This window comes from Helicoverpa zea, chromosome 18 (assembly GCF_022581195.2).
Source record: "Helicoverpa zea isolate HzStark_Cry1AcR chromosome 18, ilHelZeax1.1, whole genome shotgun sequence".
Classification (NCBI taxonomy): Eukaryota; Metazoa; Arthropoda; class Insecta; order Lepidoptera; family Noctuidae; genus Helicoverpa; species Helicoverpa zea.
The window spans coordinates 2,878,389-2,896,404 of NC_061469.1; the positions used below are offsets into that span (position 1 = coordinate 2,878,389).

General features: G+C 35.4%; 1 protein-coding gene across 1 annotated transcript; it reads right to left on the reverse strand.

Annotated features, from left to right (window-relative positions):
• Positions 1-873: 873 nt before the first annotated feature.
• On the reverse strand, positions 874-17,409 carry LOC124639087 (serine/threonine-protein phosphatase 2A catalytic subunit beta isoform). The gene is made up of 8 exons (XM_047176311.1): positions 17,134-17,409; positions 9,747-9,956; positions 7,241-7,545; positions 5,116-5,301; positions 3,905-3,958; positions 3,238-3,317; positions 2,918-2,963; positions 874-2,737 (listed from the first exon to the last, which is right to left on the reverse strand). The coding sequence occupies exons 1-6, from the start codon at positions 17,233-17,235 to the stop codon at positions 3,245-3,247; spliced, it is 930 nt and encodes a 309-aa protein (XP_047032267.1). The 5' UTR covers positions 17,236-17,409; the 3' UTR covers positions 874-2,737; positions 2,918-2,963; positions 3,238-3,244.
• Between the last annotated feature and the right edge of the window lie 607 nt (positions 17,410-18,016).

Genomic DNA, 18,016 nt, shown 5'->3' on the forward strand with positions numbered 1-18,016 from the left:
TTAAAAATGGTAACCCCAAATGGCGTTATGGGCCGCCATTTTGTGACGCTAAAACAGTCGTCCGTTGTCGTTTCGTGCGCATAGACCACGTTTTTCAAGTGTTTTCGATCTGTTTTTATTTGATTACCCGGCTTTTGTTAGACCGAGATATCAGGATTGATTCTGTTATTGATAATAATATAATTATACATGTAGGCGAAGATGATGATGAAGACACCACCTCCTCAAGCAAATCGGAGTCTGATTAATATTCTGTTCGCACATTCAATTCAATGTACTTGTAACAAAGAATAAATAAAACAATTTTATTATATGAATATTACCTTTTTTTGGTTTCCACTTAAATAACTAAAATATAAAACAAATGATTCCGCCAATTTAAAACGAAAATAATCTTAAAATAATGCGGCGGTTCATTTTGAAGGAACGGTAACGAACTCAGTGTTATGTTGTGCCCATCACTAGTCGTGACTAACTGATAGGTGTCAGGAACGCATTCTCTGAACGGCCGAAGTATAATGTATCGTATTTTCGATGTTATTGGCATATAGTATTTTTGTCGAAAAGGTTACCCTGTACGCCAAGTCAACAAATTGAGATTTATTTTTGAAACTTCCTGTATTGTGTCATACCTACTTAAAATATTTGAAAATCCATACCTAAAGCACTGTGGCAAGAAATTCTTCTGTCTTCGTTAGCGTACGGGGCAAAAAGTAATCCACGATAAATTCAATGATATTATCCGTTAGTCTAATGTATAAAATGCAGAAATAACTGCAAAACAATGTATTATAATTACTATAATAAATAATATATTTTCATGTACCGCTGGTTTTTATTTCTACATTGGAATGGTAAAAGAAAACCCTTGAATTTTATAATTAATTTTATTTATTATATCTAATTCCTATCAACAGGCATAGTACACGTTGCAAGAATAATTATTTACCGTACTGTGTTTACATTTTAAATTATTGCCATTGTGTAGCGAATCCAGATGGAAGTATGTTTATCTGTAGTCGGCGCATTATCAACAGTATCCAGTCCCATTTATACATGAACACACCATGCATACAAAAGATCAAGAGTTTCTCAATAGTTATGTCGATCGCCTATGCAGTTTGCCAGGAAAGCCTTAATTTTACACGAGCTTCGATCGGGTGAAATAATGCCAAAAGCAGAGAAATCAAACTTGTGCTACAGTTATCCATTGTTTATTTCACGCGAACGAGGGTCGCCATACATTCTCATTTTTTTTTTGTTATTTTTTTTTTCTTTAAGGATATTATATTTTATTTTTTATCTATAACTTACATACTTAATACTTAGATCAACGAAACGTGTGGCTTCAGGTGTCATTGGTGGGTAAGGTCTTTGTATAATTAGTACGCACGCGTTTAATTTAGGAAATAAAAATAATATTACAATTATTTTATAAATCTGAAATTTTATTTTAAATTGAAAGATGGCACTGACAAAAGAAACTGTCCACTGTTCAGATTCTAAAATAAGTACACGTTTTCTACATGGAAAATGGAATAAAAAAATTGCTTTTGTCAGTTATTCTATAAATAGAAAAAAAATGCTTTGTATAAGGAAACCAGGGCTAATTAGTGAGTATGTAATCTTAAAAAACATGCTTCAACACTTTCAATATAACCCCCTTGTTACGAATTTCTATCCTAAGATGTTATAAAACAATTTCCCAGTTCGCAATGATCTCATATAAAATTGTTATTAATATATTTAGTTACTTACCTCCTTTATGAATTGAGTACATTAATGGGAAAGTATTCGACACTTAGTTTAAACAATAACAACCTCTCGGGTGCCTTGATCTTTAGGTATTTACACAATTACCTAAAATTATTTATTTTATAATCAAATATAGAATAAAAAGAACTTAAAGCTCCACTCTTGTGAATCACTATTCCATGTCATACAGGTACTGTGGCACAAGAAAAGGAGAATTTTGAATAATAAATCTCAAAATGCAGAACTTGTTCTCTCAGACATTTTATGACAGAATGATTGCACTGGGGTATATAAACAATTAAAAATCCTAATACTTTTACAGACTTACAGTCGAACTAAATTTATTTTGTATAATAATTATAAAATAAAAATAATTACATAATGCCATTCTGTCATAAAACTAAATGCTTGCTATTGCTTTGTAGACCTCGACAGATCAATACCCCCGTAGTATGTAGTATTGTGTAATGTAAATATCAAATTGTAAAAAAATCTTTTAATAGTTCATTTGTAAAGCAACTAAAAATACAAAATTACAGGATGCACTTCGACAGATTTTGATCTACAGTAACTTAAATCGAAAAACATCATACATTTGCTAGATTGACAATAATTATGTTGTTTCACTAATTATAAGTTCCATTACTGCACATTAGATGTAAGATCATAAGCTTTATGGGAATCCAATAGGGCGCACATTTAGTCACCAAAGATAACATTATGATGGTATGTCCATAGGTCGCTGTCGATCCGAGGGATGCGAGACGAGAGCGAAATAAAACTACCGTTTTAGTAAACGTACGAGTTTAATGAGGTCCAATAGTGTCCGGTACATCGGGATATCGACGGAGGCCGGGGCTCCGCAGGACATGAACATACCAGCATAACTAGCGCGGAGCGAATGCACAGTGAACGGCAAGAACCTAACGACTCGACTGGTGACAACCACTTACAAATGAAAGCGCGGCGGGGCAGTCGCGCGGCGGCCGCGGCGCCGGACGCACGTGCGCTACACGTGCGCTACACGTGCGCCAGCCAGTGCGCCACCCGCACCAGGCTGTCCAGCACGGCGCGGCGCTCGCGCCGGGCGGCCGCGCCCGCCACGCCGCCGCGCAGCACGCCGCCGCCGCGGGCCCCGCGCCCGCCGCGCCGCCGCCGCGCGCACGCCAGGCCCCGCACGCTTGCCGCCCCCTTCATATGCGCCTCCTCTGGAACAATACATACACATTATACTAAAGCTCTCACCTAAGCCAGAGCAGACAACAGCTGCATCCAACACGCAAATAACACGATAAGGCACGATTCTAATAGTCGGCACATAAGGGGATTCTTAGCAACAGATACAGGAGTTCCACGATCAACATCTCTTAAAACTTAACTCATGACAACCACGACCTGTCTACGCCTGTATAAGCCTTACTCAGTAGTTTTATCTAGCCTGTACGTTTTTCATGTAAAATGAATAAACCAAATTGTACTTACGTGCAGCCTACATGAAATAATCTGGCGTCCGTCGCGTGACGTGCGGCTCGCCACGTCGCGGAGCCGGGTCGAACTGAAGGCTGTAGGCAAACATTACACTGATTAATAAACATTCTAACACAAACAGCTAATTACGTTACTACTGCATTAGGTCATATTTTCCATTATCCATTTTATAATAATCGAATTTATCGATTTAAAATTTGATGTGGAGTTCAAATTTATGTCATCACTTTGCGCTGATAATCATTCCAAAATCCTAATACCTATTAGCAGATACTATCGAAAGTCTATAAAGCCTAGCATATAACAGTGGAAAAACACTTTATTGACTATTTCACAAATACAAGGTGAAGTTGAAGTACACGCTCGTGAATCTCAACGCCTTGAAGTACTGAAACCCTTCAACTAAGCTAAACATATTTAGACCTACTTAAGATATGTCGTCTAGAATTAAGTGCTAATTGTTCTAGAAATACACGTGATCAGAATATTTCATTTAAATGCAGCTAATCCTTCTTTCTGAAATGTTAGTCTGTTCTGTAGTAAGAACGACGTCTGATACAAGACAGTGAGGTCATTAAACTTTTGACATTTCTGTGACGTCATATACTTAGTGAGTGTACTAAGGTTTTGTAGATAATAAGGATATAAACAATATACTTACAATGAGTACTTAAGCGCATCATCCAATTCCATAATGGCGGCTTGGTTACCGCATCTGAAACAAACGTTTACATTAGAACATTGCATAAGAGCATATTGTTGTATGCGACTGCACTGGCTATCTTATCGTATGATATATGGGGCTAGGTGTGCCGAGATGGGACTTGAGGAAACTTTCTCCGGTTTTCAGTCAGATTACTTTCGCATATCTGAAGAATTCTGATGTGTCAACAAACCATACATACTTTTTAGATAAAATAATCATACATGAATTTTTCTTAAGACTCGTTAGGTAGTTTACATTTTGTCATGAAAAAATTAGCTTGAAATCACAAATTTCAAGTTTATAAATCGCGAATCAGCCAATTATACTCGATAAACGAGGAAGTATTCTATTATTAAACAGTTACAGCGTTATCAACGAAATATTGGACTCATAAAAATAACATATGCTATCAAAAGCGATATTATTTCGTAGCTAGGATATTAATATATGTCTGGCGTAAATTCGCGAGTTTATGCAAATTGTGTGGGGAACATTTCGCACAAAGTGCATAATTTGTATTGAAGGTCTTATGCTAAACAGTCAATTTCGTTCATTGTTAAGCTTCGGTCGACCTCAATGTACGATTTATGTTGATGCTGTTGTCCTCTAGAACCGGAGATTACAAATGTTGGTCCCCAACTTTGCATAAGTTGGGGACCAACATTTGTCATATAATTGGAGGACAAGACTTGTAGTAAATTCGAGGAATATTACGTCAAGAGGTTTTGCATGGAATAACTAGCCTCGAAATTGGTAATTGTGCATTTAATTGTTGAGGAAACTTGAGATTGTTATGTAAAGACAAAATATTGAAGGATTTTTCCTGAATTTATGTGTCAGTGAAATATTTAAGTATGTCCGGTACAACTGTCTTGTTTTGTACTTCCCAATATATGTGACTTAAATTGCCACTACAATAATCTGTTAACTAACCAGCACAAGAAAACTTTTTCCTTCAGTTGATCTCACTACTAAAGATTATCGAGTTATGTCTCCAAAAGGACCATAGAAGAGTGGTATTTTATTACATCTAAATATTAACAAATGATCAGCCAACCCCAAGTAAAATTGAGATAAGGGCAGGAGGAAGTTGATGATTCAAAAATAATCAATCAAGTTTTACCAAACACAGTCCAAGACAAATTAGGGGGTGTTTTAAGACTTACCTATAGCAGTAATTGGGTGCTGAGAATATAGTGACGACATTTCTATCGTGGCACCAGTTGTAGCCCTCCATGACGAGCTGATGGGCCCTGGAGACCAGCGTCAACCCGTTGCTGTGGTTGAACGTCTCCGAGATGTCCTGGCCGAAAGTGTAGCCGGCGCCACGCGGCGATATGCCCCATCCGCCTCTGTTTGTGAAAATAGAACATGTATTAGCTTAAATGGTGGTGAAGGGCGGGCGTTTTAGCGGGCTGTCTTTTGTAAATTTGACCTTCAAAAAGTGCTAATTTTCAGCCTACTTTAAATAAATGACTTTTGATTTTGAAATACAATGTCATTGACTCCAAATCATAGACTCCCAAAACTCCAAATTATGTATTCCCTTTCGAACGTTACAAAAAGTAAAGTTCGTATCTATTTGCCCATTTCCAACTGTAAATTCCCATAAAAAAGTATGGCCAATAGCTTCATGGTTATTTCCCAATTTGTTTTGATTATACGTATTTGTATGTATTAGTAGTAGCCTAAGTTTTACAAGAGGAAAAGTCCTAAGCTGATGAAACTTAAAGGAACAATCGGGGTTTCCCAAGCTCTTCAAACAAATGTCAACATAATTTATGGACTGGGAATTAAGTACACATTAAAACTATTTATATTATTACTTGTGACTATTAAAGTGATAATAAGTATTTTAAATTTTAATGTGTTTATTATTAGGTGCCCGTGTTTCTAAGAATGTGACGATGATGCAATTGTAAATTAAACAAGAACACCTCAATGACGATGTTAGTCAGCCTTGTAATGAGTTAAATAACGACATTTTCTTGTAAATCAGCTTAGCATTTAGTGACGGGACGTTGAAGCTTATCATTGAAAAGATATTTATCCAATTTATTTAATAGTCACTTTATAGCTTACTTTTACCTGTCTGCCAAGAATTATACTATGCTAGTTTACTTGATTCTTTAAGAAAACTAAGAACTCTTGGGTAATCAAGACATACCCTGATTGGCATAATCTATTTAGCCGTTTCGGAGATATGAAGTAATAAAGAATATTACATTCAGACATACACACATTACACACACACAAGGTGGGCACGATAACCATACCCCTTCTTGGCAGCCGGGTAAAAATAAATATTGCGGGCATAACTTCTGCATTATGTTACGTCGCCATTTTCCATTTACGAATATAAACAACAGCGATAACAAGTTATTTCCCCTATAAGTCACTCAATATCTATTTCTAGTCAATGTCTTAATTATATGTTTCCGGAACTCGCAGCGCCCGATTAAACGAGTAACTCATTAGTCCCCAGACATTGCGTGCAAACAAACAGTCCTACCAACTTAATCAGGAACGAATCTTGCTATATCAAGGTCATTGGTTACCACCGAATTCGGTACAACTTCAAGAAAACATGTACATGTAGTAGATATCGGAAAATCAATAAAATAACCTAGTTAGTGTCACCCACTTAGGGAGATAACGCTTAGGACGCGTCGGCTTCATCGCGGCTATAATTATATCGCGGATGATACGTTGTACGTCCTTGACTCCCGGAGGTGTTTATTGTGGTACAAATACGTTATTTTTGTTATCGAGTGCAACCACGCATCTTCTGGGTGCTTGCCCAGTAAATCTTATAACATGAATTACGTAAAATGCATTGACCTTACGTAAACTGTCATGTTTTGCGGCGGAGAGCCGATATGCGACACGTAAGCACTTGTTATAAGGTTTCATGACAATTTCCTGTTACGCATCCTTCCATCGTTACACAATTTGTGGGCTATTAAAACGTTTATCGTACAACGTCAGACGTATAAAGTTTACTATTCAATGAGTAACGTGAAAATATTTACCTTTTAGACAACGTACAATTTACTTAAGTATAATACCTAAGTTTAGCCTTATTACGTTAAATTACCACCCTAAACATGGTGGAGGAAACATTAACTCAACGCCAGACCTAAAAATGTATTCTATACTTACACATGTTCAACTAAGCCTGATTGATATGACATATCCATCATATCAATCATTAGGATTCCTAAGGACTGTTCTATACGTCATACAGGTACAAATTGATTCTCGAGTTCAAGGTCATAGCAGCACACTCACCTATCATCAGGGTCACTCCAGAGCAGATCGCACATGGGTCCTTCATGCGGCACTTCCTGCAGGCGGTCGAGGGCGCGAATGTGGTCGAGCGTGTCAATGGAGGGGCTGAGGCCTCCGTGCAAGCAGAAGATCTGACCGTCCACCAGCGCAGTCAGGGGCAGGAAGTCGAACAAGTCGGTGAAGTGCTTCCATACGGACGCGTTGCCGTATTTGCGGAGGCATTCGTCGTAGAAGCCGTATACTTGGGTGATCTGCCTCGACTCGTGGTTTCCGCGGAGGATGGTTATTCTCTCGCGGTATCGGACCTGGAAATTTTTCAATTGCAGCTGAGTAAGATGCTTCGATTTATTTTTATCCAATTACTGCGTATGTATGGAGTATTTTATCAGTACTTCTATGAAGACGCCCACTACTGATGGCTCACGGTTGAGAACCGGTAGATCAAGTCACAGACATTCATCGAAACATTCCATTCGTAAAAGTCCTGGACATCCAATCAAGCGAGTAACTATTTAATGAACTTGGTGAGAAATAATATAATCTATGGGCTATTTTAAAATAATAATTTAAAGTTAAACGTTCTGCGGCACAGGCTAGTCGTAACACGCGAGTTGTATTCAGTTAACACGTTTTCCTACTCAGTAAGTAAAGTTACATTTTGAAAGTGAAATGGTTTCATATGTTTACAACCTCGGTCAAAATAGTTTCGTCCTTGTAGTCACGAAAGGTGACTAATTTTGTGAACGCATGTGCCGTTTTGTGCGTAGCTTCTGAAAACTTACTTCAGTATTTCTAAATGGTAATTTATTGCTTAATTTTACATGTTGCTAAGGTAATACTTTTGCTCGTTTGTAGAAAATGTAACCTATACATATTTAACGGTGTACATCAATTTTCTGAGTTGGTTTGACATTAATACAAGGTTCAGTAACAAGCAAAGGTCAATTACAATACACATTAAACATTCTAAGATGACTCGTTAAGATGTGCAGGCGAGAACATAAAAATTTAAATCTACATTTATTTTACTTGGTACAAAAACAGCTTAGTTAAATTAACTAGTATTTTAGGGTCGCAAAAGAATAATTAATTGAACAAAACAACCCACTGCACAATTAAAGCTATTGTGTTTCATGTAAATGACAGCTCCAGGCAAAAATAAATTAATTGGAAAGTGGGTAGGTCTTCGTTAACACTGACTACTACAGCGAAATCAGAAATGTTATTTTGTCATGCTCATTTCCTTCTTCCCAGAAAACATGACATAAATAACATTTGTTTACACATTTATAACAATGTCATTATTGAGATAACGATACCCATTGTGTTATAAATGTCATCTAATTTTAGGTATTTCTAACTGATAGGAATTGTTTAATGGCCTCCCATATACACCTAATTTAGACTCAGTGCAATAATAAAGTACCTCATTATGAAGTTACGTTGATAAGGCTATGTAAACAGTGACCGAACTTTATCAAAGATACCAGCTGATAACCACAGTCGTCATTCTCACGTGAAAAATATCCTGATAGACAAAGAAATTGTTTGTGAAATTTCTTTTCATTCAAAAGATAATTCGTATACATGTCCACTATGAGCAGACATGGAAATTAAATCGAGAGAATCGTATACGCGTTTTTATCGATGCTAATTCGATTTAGCTCCGATTCTGATGTTGTTTCGAACCAATTGGAGTTGTTGATACAGCCGTGAGCCGGGATACAGATGATTTTATTACGTTTATTCAAAGCAAATTACTGACTCATTTCTAGCACATTTCAATCGATATAGGATTGCTTATTTCGTGGAAACTCGCGACCAAATGCACGCAGCAATTTGAATTTCACTGAAGGTGACTTTTGGTATTCCAGTTTTATTCAGTAAAAACGTAGTGTTACTGTAATGTCAAGTCGTTAGAAAATATTGCCAGCAAAATTGTGTATGATGGTTGAATACTGTTATTTCTGCTAAGAAAAGTACGTAGCATGATTGTGAGAAGTTTTTACCGTCTCGCAGAGATCATGACAGTTACAATATCACATAATGTACCGAACACCCCGCGTTCAAGCAAAGGAGTATAAAAGTTATTTATAGAATAAGGTTTCCGGTCTATGGAAATATGGTGAACTGTGAGCGAATTGGATACGTTGGCCAAGCAAAATAAAATGTTTGTATGCACACATGACTGGTGATCGTGTTTTGTTTGTTGCCCTTGAGTTTCTGACATTCAAATCTCTTGTGTGATGAGATGAGGTTATTTGAATAAAATTGCAATCCATTAGATACATAATTATATAAACCAATGATATTTTTAAAGTTTAGCTTATGTATCATGCCAAACTAATCCAATAATTGCAGTCCGTCACCCATCGAGTCATCAGTGACCATTAAAATCACCGGATTTCGTCACCACTCAGTCATACGCGTCTAACAGGCGTCACACTTTCGCTGAAAGCGCTTACGTCACCCATTGATTGTTTAGTACACAGTGCAATAATTTTACCTTAAGTGCGACGAGCAATGTGACGGTCTCGACGCTGTAGTAGCCACGGTCGACGTAGTCTCCCATGAATAGGTAGTTGGTGTCAGGGGAACGGCCGCCGATGCGGAACAGCTCCATAAGATCGTGGAACTGTCCGTGGACATCCCCGCAGACGGTCACCGGGCATTTCACCTCTTGGACGTTAGACTCCTTTGTAAGGATCTCCTTTGCCTGAAAAGAATGAATGGAATGTGTAAGTGGGTAGGTATTTGTTTTCAAGGGTGGAATGTATATTACTTCCTAGTATAGAGATATCAATGAAGGTCAACAGGATAATCTAAAGGGTTTCCCATACTACAAGTGTCAAAACAAAAATCAATAAACACAAAACAAACAATTAAATCGTCCACTCATCATGATGTAGTATGAGCGATAACAATCATGACGCCAATGCATTCAATCTAAGCGTTCTTTCATCCTGTTACCTTCTCAAGTATTGCAAAATTCAACACATAAAACTAAAAACTTCGACTATGGTCCAAAACAAATATTTCACTGTTTACAAAACGAACACTTGACCTCAATATTGAAGTTTGGTCTTCATCGAAAAAGGTCGTAAATGGACGTTCCGAATGGCATTGGTTTTGCCCCATACAGCGAAACGATAAACAACCCTGGGGGTATCATTGCTAAAATTGTGCTCAAGCGAATTGCTTGATCTCGCAAAATTATTTTGATGTGATGACGGGAGGCATCTTCCGAGTTTGGATCGATAACCCAACCTATCAAATACTTTGGAAAAGCTTCACTGACAAAACCGCCATAGACGGTCTAAATTCTGAAGACATGATCAGAAAAGAAGAAACGGCCTTCTGATTCTCTAATTAAAGTAATAAAATCTGCAGTACTCATAACAATATTACAACAACATTGTAACAGCCATTACAAAAGATACAAGTTTCTTGAGTAACCACTTCATTCTAGAGATGGGCGTGTGAAACGAAACGAACGACTGTTTTTGCTATAGAACCCTTAAAAATAAACCAGCTTTTAGAAAGCAGTTGATAAAATGTCTTGATAAGTTCATAATTGATTGCCTTTTTAGTTTTCCAACATTAATTTCTGCTACGAGTCAGAACAATGAAGAACCAACAATAGTCTATTTAACCATCGCGGGCTGGTGGTAACTAGTCATCACATACTTATTTGGATAGGACATAGAAATTTCTAAACGATATGGCTATAAAGTGACGTCATAATATGGTATTGTTTGTTTTAATTCCATAACATAGGCCACTTGTCTTGGAACGCATTACACCTCTTTCGAATGTTAGAAAGGCTTAGTAATTTTTGAATGCTTACTTCAAAAAAAAAATAAAAAAGGCTCTCATCATCTTCAGCCTTTTTATCGGCCCACTGCTGGGCACAGGCCTACTCTCACACAGCCAAGGATTGAGCGTTTTTGGCTCACTTTCCATAACTACCTACGTTACCATTCAAATATGTAATAAAAATACGTGTAAATATGTAGATTACGTGACCATAAATATTAATGAAGGTGCCTCAATAGTTCTTCGATAGATTAATAGTGGTAATTCAGTTAGGGTCATGCTTAAGATTATGAGCACCCGAGATTACCCAGTCGCGATGCGATAAAATCTTTTATAAAGATAGATATAAATTACGTAGAAATAACTAGCCTCTGATACGGTTTATATGCGTCAGTAAAGAACATTGATAACATATATTAATTTTATAGAAAAGTAAATATTTGAAATTGTGGAATTGCTAATCTTTTAGAAAAACAATAATTACACTTTTTTTGGAAACTATTTTTGTATAGATTTTGCGGTATCATCATTACAATAATTCCTAGTTTCCCAATTTAGGCATTTCATAATGACTTGAATTTTTCTGTTCTCCTCGAGTCCTTATAAAAAAAAATACTAGAGATAAATAATTGTGACAAGAAGTCCTAGAAATACAAAGAAAAGATAAAGATTACAGAGTGTTAATGACATGTAATTAAGGTACAAAGGAAAGGACTACGCTAAGCGTGGGTATTCTTTCTTTTATAACAACGATGGTTAATGTAAAAAAATAAAAGATTCCCACGAATTGCGAACCTATTCCTTTTTTGTAGTCGGGTAAAAATGACTATAAAATAGCTATTAAATAGCTTAGAATTTAGTAACGCTACAAAAACCATTACATTTTTTTTTAATCAAAATCAATAGGTTCTAGGTTATAGACATATTTATCTCATTAAAAGTTAATGTCGTAATTTGATCGAAATGTAGAAGGACTTAATTATTGTGTATTAACAATGTTTTACTATATCCACAGAACCCAAGATAATAAATTACCTATTAAAAATTGTAAAAAGAGAGTCCAAGTCTTTTTGTGATCATCCGAAAAATAATCCATGTATTGGTTTTCCGATTAGAGAGGTCATTGACATAAGGGTCGTCTAAATGTCTTTAAATTAATTAAATTAACTTTAACTTTTATTGATACATAAAAACCTTTCTTACATTTTATCTTGTTGCCATATTATAAAAAATCTTTCTAATTTTTACCATCAGAACGCACCCCACACACAACGTAGGTACTTCGAAACCCGGAAAACTACCATAAAACGCGAAACGAAACAAAGCATTCATAACTTAAAAGTTATTGCTCGTATTCAGGTTGACGCGGGTCACGTGTAATCAATAGAAGGGCGGATAGGCTCCCGGTGCAGAAATAACGATAGCACTACATATAAGATCCGCGGCCACTGAAATAAATGTAGCCACACTAGTTTTATATAACTTATTATGTAAGGAAACTAGTTATTACTGTTTTATATCGTCTAAGCCGTTCCCAATATTGTATCTATCTTTTGTTTTGTTTACTAAAGATAGGAATTTGACATAATTTGTATGGCGCTAATGTCAAAATGTGAACAGAAGTGACTTGGTCCAAGTGTGCTTGGAATTCATGGTGTGAATTCTTTCTACTTTGTTCCTGAATGTAACGGAGCGGGTGTCGTGATGAATTTTGCAAGTCATCAAGTAGCTCCTAGTAGGCGGTAGCCCAGGGTGCGCCGGACTTGCCTACTTTTAGGCTTGGGCAAGGCTTTTTGTGAACACGCTAAGGTATTTTTATTGCACCAATCTTTAATGTTTGATAGTAGAAATACGTATTGATGTAAAAATAGAATAATAAATTGATACCACCATTCATTAGAATTCCTCAGCCATTTCATTGTGTCCTTATTTGTCAGAAAATATTTATACATAAATTAATATGGCGCTTTAAAATAAACAAACCTAATTTATTGTCACGATTACTTATCCCTAAAAAGGCATGTAACAATAGCACCGATCTGATTGTAATGAATTATCTCAATTGTTAAAACGGACAGAAGCTATTCAGCGGCATTGTTATTCGATTTCTATTCACGAACTCGAATAGAATCTGTTGATTTTTTTACGATTTAATGCGTTATCTGTATTCCGAAATTAGCATAGACTACGTAGACATCGAATTTACGAATCAACATTCAAGGAACGTGTACAATGTTAAGTAAAAGAATCTACAAAGTAACTAATGTATTACATGTCGTCTATGGAAACAAATTACTTTATTCATTTAATATTATTATAATGTGGATTGATACGCGATCAAAGGTCAAAATTAGATATTTCAAGGATTTTGTTAACGACCACAACCTGCGCGATGAAATATTGTTTTCCATACCAAATGCATGTTTATTATTTTTCCCTTTTAAAACATATTGCGTGCAGTCTACCCTTTACGAAAGTCTATGGATCGGAAAGGGTGAAAGACCCGACGACAATATTTTACTTTGACGCTGACGTTTCTACGAAAAAAATATATCTATTTTCGTGTACTGATATGGCGAAATTGCAATGTTGTTCCGTTATAAATATCTGATACTGATGGATGATGGAACTTTTATCGTTCATTATAATGAATCATAGTTATTTAGTACGTATGGTTCGAGGTCTTTTAGTACTTTAATATCTTAGGTCTCGGATCATCTAACTCGATTTAAATGATTAGGTCAGTATATTCATTAGCAAAAGTTGTGCATGCGATAAGAAGATGGTATTCGAGTGATCATGGTGTCCGTGAGCTGCCAAATTCTTTTCGACGCAGTACAATTTCTATCAACCTATACAAACTTAGGAATAAATTAGCACAACACGATTACATGACGACACACTCGTTTTAAGTGGTCTCACAACATAGCGTTTTGTATGCTACCGCGAAAAAGGTCAACATTAGTTTCTAGTCTTTCTTAGACCTTGACGAATTTGATAACAAAAGTATGACAACACCGGTATAATATTTTAGAACGACAACATAAGAAATAGAAGCAGCTCGGTAACATTACTTTGAACGGTTCTTCTATACAGTTTTGTAGTAAAAAATAAACATTCTAGTACCAGCTGCAACTTATCCCGCGCTGTTAGCCGTCAAAGCGTTTTTATTAACACTGCGTACCATTCAAACTAGCCATTTTAATTCATGAATAATTTAAGAATTGGCAGACCAGCGTCTGTAATGGATAATCGCGGGCCGAAGAAAGCTGGCACCATATCATAAATGATGAAAATACATTAAGATTCCTTTGTTTTAGCTTATCATAGTAAAGAGCGTCATCTGACGTATGCTATCGATGATTCATAGAATATCTTAGCAAATCGGCGTGCGTGAATACTTTACAAAAACCAAATGAACGTAGTTCAATCATGAATGTCTAGTTTGTCTGGGGAGGCTCAATGCTAAGCAATTGTGCAGGCGACAGCACATGTGTGGGCGATAGAAATAATGTGTAAATATGTATAGAGCACGTGCAGTTTAGCGATAGAATAATAAGAGATAATTAGCATTGTATGCATATTTTTCAATGTGTTATTTATCTATAGGTTCTGTTAACTAAGGCTGCTAGTAGACTAGCATCACGTTGTGACTAGAATCTCTTCTTTTGAATACACAAGTACCTACTACTGAGAAAGACTATATTGAAATAATGTGTTTTGTTAAAACGAAAAATGATGAAATTTTGGTTTACTTTTAACCATTACTTCCAAATGCTGATAATCATATTGTCAAAAACTTCAGTAAATAAATAAGCATTCCAAATTAAAGATATCTCAAAGTAAATGCTAGTAGAAAAGCAAGTACATGATATAACAACAGATAGCAGACTGAAAAGTCAAAGTTGTTAGAAGGCGCTAAGTAACATTAGCAACTTATAATATGCACGTCACTATCATCAATTACTTTAATCAATAAACATAAAATGTTTACACAATGATATTTTATGATTCTAAAAGCTATTTTAAAGACCACTTACGCTGCAGAGGAAAACTATAAATGGAAATCCTACACATGTAATTCCCATGGTCATAATTTTGCAAAATAAATACTTAAGTACTTTTTGAAACAGGTAAATTACAAATTGGAAATCATAAACTTTAGTAGAATATGCTATTACTACCAGAAGAAATAAATCCCATATCTTTGTATTAAAGTACTTAGTAAGACTTTATCTTCAAAAAAATGACTTTTGCTTCGAATAACCTTAATTTCATGGTAATATGTATCGGATGGTACTCTACATGTGTACTAATTAACACTTAGCAGCTACATCCTTTCAGATAATTGTCAATGCAGTGACACAATACTGTGTACTTAAACAGGACATACATTGTCCCTATCAATGAACCTTACAAACCATTAACATAAAGAATTGGTAAAAAACCCTCCAAATTACATTTTTAATAGACTTCTAAAAGGAGGTTCTCAGTCAGTGTGTGTCTGCATCATCCAATTTTGATTAGGATTTCAGCATAGTATTTGTCAGACTTAGGAGGTTTTAGGCATGAAAACTGACTAAAAAACTTTCTACAAATATGACCTTAGATAATTTGAAAACAAATGAGGTTTCAATGTATTGATTGCTATCAAGTAGGTTACATGTATGACACAGAAAGCAATATCTAGATTTCAAGTACTCAGAGCATGACAGTATGATTTGATTCTTGTCACACTTAAAGCAACAATGATTTTACCTACAGTTAAATAGAGCAAACTAATTACAAAATAAATTGCATTGATACCGTTTTTACGCTTTTTGGTATTATTTTGTCCTTGCATTTGCTTTTGTGCATTAATTAACTCTCAGTGCCCTTCATGGGTCATTCATATCTACCTTACCTATCTATCTGGTATACTCATATTGAAATTAATTACAGAAAAACAATTAAAGTGTTATTCTCGGTTTTTGAAAACAAGATATGCAATGTCTAATGTTGACTATATTACAAGCCATTTCAAGTTGTTTTCAGTTTGAAAACTAAACAAAACAAACAAACAATAAAATGAGTCACCCTGATAACAGATGAAATTGAAAATCATTGTGAATTTACTATGAATAAGTATTGCAAAGATTAAGACTCAACAGTTTAAAATGAGGGTACAGCTGATTTGATTAAGACAGGAAAAGTCAGCTTTGTTTGATGAGCAAACTAGATTCACATTCAAAATATTTACTAAATGATGCAGGGTGTATTTGGAACTCGAAGAAAACAGACTATTTCAGTTTAAACACAGTTTTTTACTGTATAATGTAGGTATTATTTCAAGATATAGTAAAGATGAAGTTTGTACTGTCCCCAAAACAAGTACTAAGACATTTATGAACACATTTTATATCAAGAAACATGTGATTAGCTTTTTTTATCAGCCAGAAAGATAAATACCCTTATTTTTTACTAAACTCAAACAAATCCTACTTTGTATCAAATGTTGTAGGTCTTCCAGGAATTAAAATAGTAGTAACTTTGTATAAGAGTATAAATAAATAATGGATGGATGTAAGTTACACACAAAAACTATGTATATCCCAAGAAAATCACGTTGATACGACTAAAAGTCCTAAAGCCGCCGTAAGACGCTATCTACCTTTGCCGCAAAAAAATCAATGAAAACATCCATGATAAACATTCACAAACCACCAGTCGTATGACTTCAAATACAAAACTAGTGTTAATTGATTATCAGACTTTCCGTGCCGCGTCTAAAAATATCTTCTAACCAATTAGGCTAATATCAACCAGAAAAGATGGATAGCTGGGTGTGGTAAACGCAGAGATTGAACTAGTCTACTACAGAACTCTCTCCATCCCCCGACATCCCGGAACGATTAGCGTACCAACGGCGGACAGCTTCCACCACAACCTATAACGATGTAGAATCGCGTTCTTGTATGTAGGTATATGAATCATACAACATATAGCTACCAACACCGTCAAAATGTATACAAAAGTAATAGAATCGGTCTCTAATCTACTGCACACATTATCTAATAATGAATTCAAAGATACAATACCTTGTCGCATAACGTTTTTACTTGATTTTCTGTCAATTGCTTGCATTCGTTTAGTTGTTCTATCCACTGATCCAGTTCTTTTAATGACGCCTTGTCCTCCATACTTTGTGTCTGTGAGATTAACGTACGAGACGTTAACTGTGATTTTGATTGTCTTTATGTTTTAAATGTACACAAAACCATGCGAATTACGTATTTTACACTGTGCCCAGAAAACTGACTACGGCGGACACTTTACAAAATGGCGTTTGCGTGACGTCAATTTTCCGAAAAGGAATCCACCAAGCGGCTTTTCTACGAACTAAATGCAGATGATGCCACTTTACTGATGCGTTCACGGTTAGTGTAATAATCTAGATAATTATTTATCTTGATTTGGAAAAGCATATATATTTCTTTTTTTGATATACGTAAATTAATCCAACAATCAATCTATTATAAAGAACTCAATGTTAACAATTATAGTGCTAAACATACTTTCAGAGATCCGGATGGTACAATTTTTGCTTTAGCCATTGTTTGGGGTGCTTCAACAATAAAATCCATTTAGTTGATAATATGAACTGGTAAATAATTCCTGAAATAGCTTAAAATTAAGCAAATAATTTCCAAAAATTTATCAGTCTTCTTTCAGTTTTATAATGTCAAGACAATATATTTCAACTTCACAATTTTCTTTTGAATTTTGTTGAAATTGAATAGTTGACATTTTCGTTTTTCAAAAATATCAGTTTAGGTGCGTTCAGTAAAGTTTATTTCTGTCTTTGTAAGGCGCTCCCTAGACGATTAATTGAATTGCTCTTAAATTGTACATATTATATACGTATTGTAAATTATCGGCAATTCTGGATAAAGTTATAATTAAATAATTGTGCAACGATAT

What these genes read in the sequence shown, in the direction of transcription:
- LOC124639087 (XM_047176311.1), bottom strand. Translation starts at nt 17,235, where the DNA reads ATGGAGGACAAGGCGTCATTAAAAGAACTGGATCAGTGGATAGAACAA. An exon ending in TGGAGTGACCCTGATGATAG is followed by an intron (nt 5,302 to 7,240) that starts GTGAGTGTGCTG and finishes TTTCACAAACAG; the next exon opens with AGGCGGATGGGGCATATCGC. An exon ending in GCACCCAATTACTGCTATAG is followed by an intron (nt 3,959 to 5,115) that starts GTAAGTCTTAAA and finishes CGTTTGTTTCAG; the next exon opens with ATGCGGTAACCAAGCCGCCA.